Here is a 13431-nt window from a genome sequence, read left to right as displayed (position 1 = left end):
TTGGTCTTATTACCTGATACCTAGTGTTCATTATGGTCATGAACCAGTCTTTAGGTCTGTAGAACCTTTTATTTATACAAATGTTTCAAGGATTCAAAAAACAAGGTAAATTAATATGGTGGACTTTATCAGTCATTTACATTAAAAAAAACATGTATTTTAAAATGGAGCATTTGATATAAATGAACAAAAATTAAAACTTTAATTGTTATTTTTATAAGACCCATGGATAAGATTATGCTTCAGTGATCTGGTTGCAATTTCTCCATGTAGGTGGCATTTATGAGTGCTGGAAATTCATTAGCCAACCTAGTCATGAGTCTCTCTGAACTTAAGTAGGCTGGTTCTCAGAATACAGACCTAGAGTCAATCAATGAACATAGTCTTGAAAAACCCTAAAAATGCTCCAAAATTCAGTGGACAAGACCTTACCCTTTGATATAGAACTTTCCCTTATTCCTTGAGGAAAATCTTTTGTTTTCAGTCATTGGTATTTAGAATACCTATGCTCATCAAGATGTTGTTTGTCCTTTATTCTCATCAGTTTTTAAATTTCCTTTTCCATTTGGCTTTTCAAGCTGACTTTTTTTCTCATGACTCTGCTATATCGATCTCATTTCTCTTTCCATTTTTTCCTCCCGCCCTCTACATCTTCCTTCTATCTCTCCTACTTTCTCTTCAAAGTCCCTTTTGAGAGCTTCCATGGCCTGAGACCAGTGTTTGTCCTTTATTCTCAAAGAGGACCATGTCATCAGGAGGTGATGTCATGACTTGTACTTAATTGGATTTAAGTGAGGAAGGGCTGTGCAAGGTAACCAACCTCATTCTCTCCTTCAGAGCCATCTGGGTCCAGTGGCAAGACATACATCAGGATGACTAGAGATGGCTTTTGGTGTTTTAAGGAAATTGGGGTTAAGTGACTTAACCAGGGTCACAGAGCTAGTGTCTGAGGTGAGATTTGAACTCAGGGCCTCCTGACTTCAGGGCCAGTGCTCTATCCACCGTGCGACTTAGCTGCCCCCAAGAATGAATGACAAACAACAACCTATGCTCATTCATAGGGAGGAACAAAAGGTTAAGGCTCTCAAAAGAAATAATGAAAAAATGTGGGGCCCTAGAATAACCAGAGCTCAAACTGTACTATAAAGTCACTGAAGCTGATTGGTACTGGTTAAAATATGTTGATCAGGGGAACATATTAGGTACACAAAACACAAAAGCAAAGAAATCTAGAAGCCTAGTGTTCAAAAACCCAAATACCTCAGCTATTATGGTTAAGTGCTCTCTGTTTGACAAAAACTATTAGGAAAACAGGAAAGCAGAACTTAGATTTAGAAAAATACCTCCCACCATAATACTAAAATAATCTCCAAATGGATACATGACTTAGATACAACAGATCAGTAATAAAAAAATAATTAGAGGAGCAAGGAAGGAAAGGAATTTATGACCAAACAAGAGATCACAGAAGTTTAAGTGGACAATTTTGATTATACAAAATTTTAAAAATTTTATATAAAATTAATATAGCTAAAATTAAGAAAGAAACAGTTAACTAAAGAAATACTCGAAGCAAGTTTCTCTAATAAAGGTCTCATTTCAAAGACATATAAGGACTGGATTCAGATTTATAAGAATAAGAGCAATTTCCTAATTGATAAATGGTCAAAGAAACAGTTTTCCAGGAAAGAAATCCAAGCTATCAACAGTCATATGAAAAAATGTTCCAAATCACTAATAATTAGAAAAATGCAAATTAAAACAACTTTGAAGTTTTACCCCATGCTCATCAGTTTGACAAAGAAAACAAAAAAAAGAAAATGACCAGTGTTGGAGGGACTGAACAAAGGAACACCAATGCACTCTTTTTTTTTTTTTTAAGTGAGGCAATTGGGGTTAAGTGACTTGCCCAGGGTCACACAGCTAGTAAGTGTTAAGTGTCTGAGGCTGGATTTGAACTCAGGTACTCCTGACTCCAGGGCTGGTGCTCTATCCACTGCGCCACCTAGCTGCCCCACCAATGCACTCTTGATGGAGCTGTGCATTTTAGAAAGCAATTTGGAATTAATCCACAAAAGTTAGTAAACTGTTATGTACTTTTTTGACCCAATGATACAAATACTAGACTCCAAAGAGATGAACAAATAAAGAAAAGGACCCATATGTATAAAACCTTTTTTTCGCAGTTCCTCTTGTAGTGGTAAAGAACTGGAAACTAGAAGGGGTACCCATGATGAGAATGGCTGAACAAATTATGCTATATGAATTTAATGGAATTCTATTATGTTACTAGAAATCACAAAAGGGACAGTTTCAGAGAAGTCAAAACAACTCTAAAGAAAAACACCTTTGCAGAAGCCTAAGCAGTCTAAACAATGTACTGATTCACTATTCCAGGATATCAATGACTAAGCAAGCTACTCATCTCTTGACAGAAAAGTGGTGAACTCAAGATGCAGAATGAGATAAATTTCTGATTATGGCCAATGACCATGAACATCTGTTATAAATTTTTTTTTTCTGATGGGGTAAGGGGAAAGATGGAGAGAAAAATAAATGCTTATTTTAAAAAATACATTATAAGGTTTGTGTGTGTGTGTGTGTGTGTGTGTGTGTGTTTGGCAATTGGGGTTAAGTGACTTGCCCAGGGTCACACAGCTAGTAAGTGTCAAATGTCTGAGGCTGGATTTGAATTCAAGTCCCCCTGAATCCACTGCGCCACCTAGCTGCCCCTACATTATAAGTTTTTGAAAAGTGCCTGTGCTCCACTGCAGATTTAAAAATATCTATCTTTAATAATAGCTAGCATTTATATAGCACCTACTATGTGCCATGCACTGTGCTAAGAGCTTTACAAATATTATCTCATTTGTTCCTCACAACAACCCTGAGAGGTAGGTGAGGTATTATACTCATTTTACAGTTGAGGAAACTGAAGCAAAGAGGTTAAATGACTTGCTCAAGGTCACACAATTTGTCTGAGGCTGTATTTGAATTCATCTTCCTCATTCCACTGTATTAAGTGCCTGCCTCCTACTTTTGCTCTCTCATACAGGGATTCACTTGCTCACATATCACTGTCATGGGTAGATATATAAGTGAAAAATGGTTAAAGAGGAACCTCTGAGAGAAAACTGAATCCCATAGATGTGACAATAATGGAAACAAAGTATAGCATATCCACACATGAGAACATATTGGGACAGCTTCCCAATATATGGCTAGGACTCTCAAGATTTCATGGAGCAGGAAAATCACTATACTAAAAGCATAATTCAATAGTGATTAAATTTTTTCCAAGTTTCCAGTATACCTTCTCAATATTAAATGGGGAATGTGTTCCTTAAAATTTATTTAATGAATTAAATTAGGGGCTGTCTTTATTGGGTCTTCTCTGATGATAAGTAAGCCTGAACTTTTGCTAAATACTTTCTCTCATTAAGTTTTTTTTAAATTGTAATTTCTGGGACATTTAATAAGGGAAGAATACTATCTAAGAGCTTTCCCACATTCCTTACACAGATTCTTCTCTTTTGTGGATGCCATAATGTGCAATAGTATGATTAAAATTCTTATTACAATGACACCATAGATAGGAGTTTCTCCCTATTTCAAATTATATAACATTAAATAGCTTTTATTCTGTCCCTATTCATCACTTTCATGGGGTCTGCCATGTGTATTTTTTGATGTTTATAAAAGATCTGAGCCCTAACTAAGATTTTTCTACATTCCTTGCAAGAATAAAATTGCCCCCCCACTGTGTATTCACAAATGGAGAATGAGGGCTGAGTTCTGATTACAGACTTTCCCCACACATAACATTAATAGAGTTCTTCAGTGTGGATTCTCTTGTGTTGAAAAACATTTGCAGATATACTGAAGGCTTATACAGTGACTACATTTATAAGGCTTCTCTCTCCATTTTATGATTAATAAGACTTTTGCTTCACTTATTACATTCATAGGGTTTCACTCCAATGTGGATTTTCTGATGTTCAGTAAGTCTCATACATACACTGAAGGCTTCTCCACATTCCACACATTTATAAGATTTTTCCCCTTTGGGTTTTCTGGTGATGAATGAGGTTAGGGTAAAGATTAAAACTATTGCTATATTGATTACATACATATGATTTCTTTTCATTGTGCATTCTCTGATGAAGAATGAGGGCTGAGCACTGAGTAAAGGTTTTCTGACACTCACTGCACCTGTAGGGATTCTCTCCAGGGTGTATTCGTTGATGTTTAATAAAATCTGAGTTTTGACTAAAACTTTTGTGGCATTGATTACATTGACATTGTTTCTCTTCTGTGTGGATCCTCTGATGAAGAATGAGGTCTGAGCTCTGGCTGAAGACGTTTCCATACTCTTCACATTTATAGGACTTCTTTGCAGTGTGGATTCGCTGATGTTTAGTGAGATCTGAGCTCTGACTAAAACTTTTATCACAATAATTACACATATATGGTTTTTCCCCAGTATGGATTCTCTGATGTTTAATAAGGTCTGAGCGACGACTAAAATTTTTACTACATTGGTTACAAGAATAGGGTTTTTCTCCAGTATGGATTCTCTGATGCAGAATAAGATTAGAGCTCTGACTGAAAGTTTTCCCACATTTATCACATTCATAAGGTTTCTCCCCAGTGTGGGTTCTATAATGCTTAATAAGGTCTGATCGCCTACTAAAATTTTTACTACATTGATTACATGGGTAAGGTCTTTCCCCAGTATGAATCCGTTGATGATTTATAAGGTCTGAGAGTCGACGAAAGCTTTTGCTACAATGACTACATGGATAGGGTTTCTCCCCAGTATGGATTCTTTGATGTAAAATAAGGACTGAGCTCTGATTAAAGGCTTTCCCACACTCATTACATTTATAAGGTTTCTCTCCAGTATGGATTCTTATATGTTTAATGAGGTCTGAGTTCTGACTAAAACTCTTATTACACTGATTACATTGATACGGTTTTTCCCCAGTGTGGATTCTCTGATGTAGAATAAGATCTGAGCTCTGGCTGAAAGCTTTTCCACACTCATCACATTTATATGGTTTTTCCCCAGTGTGGATTCTTTGATGTTTTATAACATCTGAACTCTGGCTAAAACCTTTGCCACATTGGTTGCATGGATAAGGTTTCTCCCCGGTATGAATTCTTTGATGTTTAACAAGATCTGAGCGCCGACTAAAACTTTTACTGCACTGGTCACACTGATAAGGTTTTTCTCCAGTGTGGATTCTCTGATGTAGAATAAGATCTGAGCTCTGGCTGAAGGCTTTCCCACACTCTTCACATCTATAAGGTTTCTCCCCAGTATGAACTCTTTGATGTTTAATAAGGTCAGAGCTCCGACTAAAACTTTTACTACACCAATTACATGGATAGGGTTTCTCCCCAGTGTGGATTCTCTGATGTATAAAAAGGGCTGAACACACATGGAAGATTTTTCCACACTCCTCACATTCATAAGGTTTTTCCAAACTGTGAATTCTTTGATGCCTGATAAGGCCTGAGTTCCAAGCAAAATTCTGCCCACAGTGATTATAATTATATTGTCTTTTACCTAAGGAATTCCCTTCCTCCTCAAATTCAGAGACTTCTCTGCAATCAGAACCCTGAAGAATGTCCCTATTGAGGGTGTCTGCTGAAATATCTTTCTTTGTAATCAGCTTCCCATTCTCAATTCTGGTTTCACCATCTGAAACAAAACATAAAAAATATAAATGGTAGCTACTTTCAAGGTTGAGAAAAGGGTGACTCCAGGAGAAGAAAGATCTTGATTCAAACTTAAGGAAATCATTAAGTACTAACAAAATAGCATACAAATATAGAGAACAAACAGCAGTGTTTTGTAGTTCAAAGGCATATCAGGGATGAATAGGAAGGAAGAGAATGTGATAGGGACTAGTAGGTGAGCACATCAGGTGGAGAATGGATGGTGGAGAATAAGGGAATAAGTGAGGCTTCAGAAAACTGGTAGAAGTGTCACGGGGCAGCCAATAACAATAGCTAGCATTTATACTTATAAAGTTTTATATCTATGTAGAGTTTTAAGGTTTGCAAAGCACTTTACAATCCTCACAACAACCCTTGGAAGTAGGTGTTCTTATCATCCCCTCATTTCCTCTGATGAAAAATTGAGGCACAGCTTAGTTAAGTGACTTACCCTGGGTCACAAAGCTAGTAAATGAGGGGGCAGATCTGAACTCAGTTCTTCCTAACTTCAAGTCCAGTGCTCTATTCAATGCACCACTTAGCTGCTAACAGAAATGATGAACAATTAAGAATTAGGAGAGGGAAGGAAGAAAGGTATGAATAAGAATGATTAAGAATTTGGAGATTTGCATAAGGGGATGTAGGATCCAGAAGGGAAGAAAAGCTGAGCAAAGAGATGACCAGAAAGCAAGTCCACCTTAATAACAAGGGAATAGTAATGAAGATAATTTATTTATGTGGTGCTTTAAAGTCTACCAAGCTCTCTCTTCACAATAGGCCCATGAGGTAGGTATTGCAAGTATTATTATTTTTGTTTTACAAGTAAATTGATTGAAGCTCAGAAAAAGTAAGTGATTTACCCAAAGTCAGTCAGGATTTGAACTCAGGTCTTCTAACTCCAACTCCAGTGCTCTCTCCATTACACTACCAGGCAATGGTAAATGGCCAAGAGAGAAAATTTTCTAGAAAAACTGTTTAAAAAAATCAATATCTATGCAACTATCATTAAAAAAAAGACAATTGAAGAGACCTGATGATTAACTCCAACAATAAACTTTAAAACATCTAATAAGTGCTAAAGTACTGTGAACAAGACTAAGTGCACAAAGATAAAAGTGAAAAATACTTGTGTTCAAAGAGCTTATGTTTTACTTTTAATTACATTTTATTTTTTCAATTATCAAGCATCCATTTTTCTCCCTCCAACATCCTTCCACCCAACATGGGAGAAAAAAGTGAAAAATAAAACCTTTGTAACAAATAAGCATAATCACGCAAAAGAAATTCCCATATTGACAATATCCAACACATGTGCTTCAGAATGCTATTAGCCCTATTACCTAGAGGTGGACAGTACCTTTCATTATCAGTCCTCTGAAATCATAAGTGCCTTTATCAGAGTTCTTAAGTCTTTTTGAAATTATTAGTTTTTACAATGTTGATATTATTAGCAAAAATTGTTCTCCTGGCTCTTTGTTCCCTTCAGTCTACATCAATCCATTAAAGTCTTCCCAGGTTTCTCTGAATCCATCTCTTTTATCATTTCTGATAGCACAACTGTGTTCCATTACATTCATATACCACAATTTGTTCGATCATTTCCCAATTGATGGGTATCCACTTGGTTTCTCTAACTCTTTGAAAGCATAACTATATATATTTTAGTATATGAGAGTTTGCATTCTAATAGAGGAGAGAACATGTACATTTATAAGTATATACACAGAAGAACTACAAAAAGAATACTAGGTAGTTTGGGAAGAGAAGACACCAGTATCTGGAAGGGTCAAAAAAAGGTTTCTGTAGAAGGTTGAGCTGAATCTTAAGGAAAATCAAAGGTTCCAAGAGGAGGTGGGAAGGTGGTTGGGGATGCTTGAAGGAAGGTATGATTTGAAACAGTAGTAATGGAGAGCGGGATAAAGAATGAATCAAGAAGGAATAAAAGGACTGTCTTGCTGCAGTGAAAACCTAGATGAAATCAGATAGCATAAATTTGTGGTGGATCTAGTCAGCATGGTTGCATGACTTTCTCCAGCTCTGTTCAGCAACATAGGAGTAGAATGGAAGGGGCAGATGGGAATATTCAAGGACTAGTATTTTTAAGGCCAAAACAGTGCTAAGATGCAGGGACATAAGATCTGAGGACAGTACAATATTGAATTGGTTAAATATAGAGTTGATTGACAAAAAGGGAAAGTGGAGGTAAAAAGATACAGGGTGATAACCTGGAAGAGTACTGAGGGATAGTGAGGGAGATAGAACCAAAATCAAAAGAGGTTAAGATCTGATGTGAGAGATGGCAAGATTATCTGAAGGAGGCAGGTAACATAGATGATAAAGAATTTTAACTGTGATATTTAAGGTAGATTTTAGTACTACTCTCATGCCCCAACATGGCAAAGAGGTGGATCTGTATTTTTGAATGTTATGCCAGTACAACATAAACTCTGGTGGGTCCTATAAAGTTGGAAAGATTCCAGTACAGATTTATGGCTGTCATCTGAAAGCCAAACTAATTGCAAAGTGTCTCACTACTAGGAGAACCTGGCGTGATTAATTTTTTTTGGTCATAGCAACTCATATAGACTGCATCCCAATAAACTCAAGGGTTGCAACCAATATTGGTAGAGAGTACTCATACCAAGGAAATTATAAATCCTTGAAGTACTTAAGATAGATTTCAAAGAGGAAAGGCCAATGAGGAGTTACAATGGAGAAAATGTCTGATGAGGTGAGTAGTGAGAATAAAAAGTCACAGGATTTCATATGAATCTTAATGTAAGAAGTTAATAAAGGCACAGGTAAGTCTAAAGGACTACGCCTAGGGAATCAGGCTCCTTTCTTAGTGATAGAAAACACACATATATGCATTGCTGATACAAATAATAAACACATTGCTATGGTCCTGGCTATCAGAAGTCTTCATGCAAGCTATAGGACAGTTTCTTACCTTGCTGGGGGTGGACTTCCTGAGAGTCAGACTTAGGTTGGATCTTCCTTGGCTTAAACTGGACACTTAACACATCATGGAGCAGTTCAGGAGTCACCATCTTTGAAAACACTTCCTGTCCATATGAAGAGTGTGAGGCCTGGAGAAATTGGGTAACATTGGGATTAGAAGGGAATTACAGTAAGAATGTAACTAAAACTTCTGAGATATTTTATCACTAAGTACATAAAGATGTCTTCAAGCTTGCCAAAGGAAATCTGGGAACAGATCAATATGGAAGGGAAATGGGACACATTGTTATGCCTAGATCAATTCAATTTAGTTCCACAGAAATTTATTAAGCACCTACTTTGTGCTAGGCAATGTGGTTATGAAGACAAACGAAATCACTTGCCTTCCATGAACTTCCTGGAAATCCTTCTTTTGCCTCAAGAATCAAGAATTCCCAAAAGAGATCAAAAGTTCCCTTTCCACCTAATTTATCAATCAATCCCACAGTCTGGCCATTCTATTCTCTCTAAGGCCTCCCCTCACTGAAACCTGTTACCCCAGAATAAATTTTGGTGGCATGAAGAAATGCCAAATGCAATCCTGATCAAATATTCTTGTAAGGCCAGTGGGTAGGGCAACATAGGCACATAGAGTTTTAGAGATGCAAAGATCCTCAGAAATCGTCTTGTCTAATCCCTGAAATCAGGAAGCAAGTTAGTGGCAAAAACTATCATTTTATCAGGAAGACAAAAAAAAAACCCACGAACCACTAAATGTTATTTAAAGTGCGTGGGAGGGTTAGGATAGAACCAGATGATCAACACTATTTTTCAGTTGGAGGCCCTCCACAGTATTCCTTACTAGCTTCGGAAGAATAATTAAACCTAAATTAATCTGCCATTTTCCTCCCCACAAGATGATGACACTGTCCTGACCTCAGCATCCTAGTAGTGCTTTTCCCCCAGTAACCATGACCGATTTACCCGATTAATTGCCCGCCCCAGGGCTGCATCCACTGCAGGGAACGAGGCCTGGCTCAGCAGCACTCAGGAAGCAGGACGCCAGGGAACCAGAGGGCACTTGCAGACCGCGCAGTAGTGTCGCGGAGCCGCTCGGGAAGCTCTTACACTAGCCCCTTCAAGCCCCAGTCTGGCCCTAGTCCCGGGATCCTCCAAACACCCTCCCCGAGGCCGGTAGGGGAGGGGTCTCAAACCCCACCCCTCGCTGGCCTGCTGCGTTGCCCCGGAACAGACACCCCAGTCCCAGCCTCACTCACCGCTGCGAGCTTGGAAGTGGACTGGGGCGTCTGGATAGAATGACACAAACCCCTCGGCATCCACGACACTCAGGTTGCCAGAGAAAAGTACACTAGTAGGAAGATTTTTACTGTTTTGACTTCTCCAGTGGGATGTCCAGGGAAAAGCCGTCACTTCCCTTTCCTCTCTAAGACTCTCAGTGGGCTCGTCAGCTTGGCGGGTGGGGGTAGACGGTGAGGGGGCAGAGGGAGGGAAGGGAAAGAGGCTTCTAGGTAAGCGTCACTTCTAAGATCCTCTTTGATTGGCACGCAAATTAAACCGGGAGCAAGGGAATGGGGGAAGCTTGGATCACTGTACTGCCAAGAGTAGCTAAGTCATTCACAGTTGATCACCATACAATATTACCGTTATTGTGTACAATGTTCCTCTTGGTTCTGTTCCCTTCATTTGCAGTAGTTCATTTGTCTTTTCAGGTTTTTCTGGAAGCATCCTGCTTGTTATTTCTTATACCATAATAACATTCCACCACAATTATTTTGCTCAGCAATTCTCCAGATGGGTATCCCCTCAATTTCCAATTCTTTTTTTCGATTCAATTAAATTTTCCAATTCCAATTCAAAAGGTACTATCAATATTTTTGTACACATAGGTCCTTTTCCTTTTTAAAAAAATTTCTTTGGGATACAGACCCTGGTAGTCAAAGGGTATGCACAATTTTATGGTCCTTTGGGCACTGTTCCAAAGTGCTTTCCAGAATAGTTGGATCAGTGCATTAGTATCTCTATTTTTCCATATCCCCTCTAGCATTGTCATTTTCTTTTTCTGTCATGTTACTAATATGATATTAGTAGAATAGATATCTTTTTGTGTTTTTTTTTTTTTGGTGGGGCAATTAGGGTTAAGTGACTTGCTCAGGGTCACACAGCTAGTAAGTGTAAAGTGTCTGAGGCTGGATTTAAACTCAGGTCCCCCTGAATCCAGGGCCAGTGCTTTGTCCACTGCACCACCTAGCTGCCCCCCAACCAATATGATAGATGTGAGGTAGTACCTCAGAATTGTTTTAATTTGCATTTCTGTAATCAATATTGGTTTAAAACTTTTTAATATGACTATAGATAGCTTTTATTTCTTCTGACAAATACCTGGTCATACCTGTTGACCGTTTATCAATTGGGAAATGGCTCTTATTTTTTATAAATTTGGCTCAGTTCCCTATATATTTGAGAAATGAGGCCTTTATCAGAGAAACTTTCTGTAAAAATGTTTTCCAGTTTCCTGCTTTCCTTATAGACAAAATTACATCAGTGATAGAGAAAGAAATTCTGTTACATATTGCAATATTATGTATTATTTTAGGCTATACAGGTTTTTAGAAAGACATTAATAATCCCATGCTTCCTTCAATGTCATAAAAGTGAACAAATTTAGTAAAACAAAATCATCATCTCATACAACCCAATGAAACAAATTTACTTGAAAGACTCTATAGGTAAACTAAGCCAAGTAACAGATTAAACTCCATTTAGAGGGTTCATAATGGACTAAGAAGAGGGTTGTGTCATGTCAGGAAGACTCAGTGTCAGGCAAATTCTTCTACAAATAAAATCTTTTTGAGAGGTCTTAAAGATGCTGTATTCCCTTCTTCCTTTCATTTGGTTTCTTATCTCAGGAATGTTTAGTCTTGTTTTAGTCAAGTGAAGTTAATATTTTTTTTTAAAGGCTCAATTAACCAAAAGTTTTCAGGAGGAATGGCCTTGAGCCTTGAATAATAAAAATTAATAAAAGAAAATTAAAAAATAAAATATTCTGAACAGTATCTATTGCTATTAAAATGTATTATTATTTCCAGTATTATGGAAGAGAGCCCAAATAATCCATTTGCTATGATATTGCTGGCCTTATCCCTTGGAAGATCATTCCTAGGTATACCCTTTATACACAGTGATGGAGTTGGTAGGAAGTGCAGCTAACCCTCACTTCCGTGGTGTGATGTTTAAAATCTAAATGTGGGTCCTACCCTGCCCCCAAGTTTTTTTTGGGGAAACTGGCTAAAATTTAATGATAAATTCAGCAAGAGTTTATGCTTTTTAAGGATTTATTAAAGTATATTAGAAGTTAGTTCAGAGAGAGAAGGTTGAGAAAGCCACCTTTATTAGCGATCCATGCTTCTATAGAGAACACATGGAGTAGATCTTTCTACTCTGTCCTGCCCTTGCCCGCCACCACACCAAAATCCCAGAGAGAGATCCATCCAGCCTCAACTTCCTACTTCCTGTGTCCCTCCCCAAAAGAGGAGGTCCTTCAAGCTGATTGGTTGAGAGTGGTCTCCTGTTGATGGCATAGTCCACAGCTTCTGAAAACAACATGCTACTCAGGGCCAGCCAGGCATGGTCTCCTTTTGATGTCTGAGAACAACTCCCTACTCAGAGTGTGGTCTCGATTTAATCATTCTTGATTTAATCATTCTTACGTAGGTTCTCAGTCAATTTCTCAGTCTCACCCAATTCAATCAATTCCAAATCAATCTTCAGGTGGGGCCCCATGGCATCTGCCAAGTCCCATTATTTTATCACAATGGCATCTTTTTTTTCCATTTATTGTATTTTATTTTTTTCCAATTACATGTGAAGATAGTTTTCAACATTCTTTTTTTTTTTTTTGGTGAGGCAATTGGGGTTAAGTGACTTGCCCAGGGTCACACAGCTACTAAGTGCTAAGTGGCTGTGGCCGGATTTGAACTCAGGTCCCCCTGAATCCAGGGCCCATGCTCTATCTATTGTGCCACCTAGCTGCCCCTCAACATTCATTTTTGTAAGATTTTGAGTACCAAATTTTTCTCTCTTCCTTTCCCTCCCTACTCACAAGACAGCTAAAAATCTGATATAGGTTATACAGTACAATCATGTTAAACATATTTCCACATTAGTCACGTTGTAAAAGAAAAATCAGAATAAAAGGGAAAGACCACGAGAGAAAAAAACAAAAACAAAAACAAATAAAAAGTGAAAATAGTATGCCTCCATCTGCATTCAGACTCCATAGTTCTTTCTCTGGATGTGGAGAACATTTTGCATACGTCTTTTGGAATTGTCTTGGATCAGTGTATTGCTGAGAAGAGCAATGATGCTATTCCTTGTCTTCTTTTTAGATGTGGTAAGGGGTTCTATGATGGACCCAATTCTGTAAAGTGTGTTTATTTCTCTAGTTGGTTTAGGCGTGGATCCATTGTGCTATTGTTAATTGAGGCCTCAAGTTGTTGGGTGCAAGCTTGAACAACCATGTCATTCTGTTTTGATTCTTATGGATCAAATGAAATAGGTTAAATGAGATAATATTGGTAAGAATCACTTAGCACAGTGCCAGGCACATAGTAGGTGCTAAATAAAAATTCCCCTTTCTTGCATTCTCCTTCCCTATCAGAATTTTGAGTTTGGCTCCAATTCAGGTTATCAAATAACAATTTTGATAAGTGGTCATTCTGGTTGATTTAAACTGGAGACTTCTACTGT

General features: G+C 37.9%; 1 protein-coding gene across 1 annotated transcript in view; it reads right to left on the bottom strand.

Annotated features, from left to right (window-relative positions):
• Nucleotides 1-2625: 2625 nt before the first annotated feature.
• Nucleotides 2626-13431, bottom strand: part of LOC122754875 — a 65016-nt gene continuing 54210 nt past the window's right edge. The window contains 4 exon segments of the mRNA XM_044003314.1: nt 2626-5707; nt 8675-8813; nt 9649-9710; nt 9942-10133. Coding sequence (XP_043859249.1) covers nt 4047-5707; nt 8675-8813; nt 9649-9710; nt 9942-10133 — 2054 coding nt within the window. The 3' untranslated portion in view covers nt 2626-4046.

The sequence above is a fragment of the Dromiciops gliroides genome, chromosome 4 (assembly GCF_019393635.1).
Source record: "Dromiciops gliroides isolate mDroGli1 chromosome 4, mDroGli1.pri, whole genome shotgun sequence".
NCBI lineage: Eukaryota > Metazoa > Chordata > Mammalia > Microbiotheria > Microbiotheriidae > Dromiciops > Dromiciops gliroides.
This window is presented reverse-complemented; position numbering and strand designations above follow the sequence as displayed.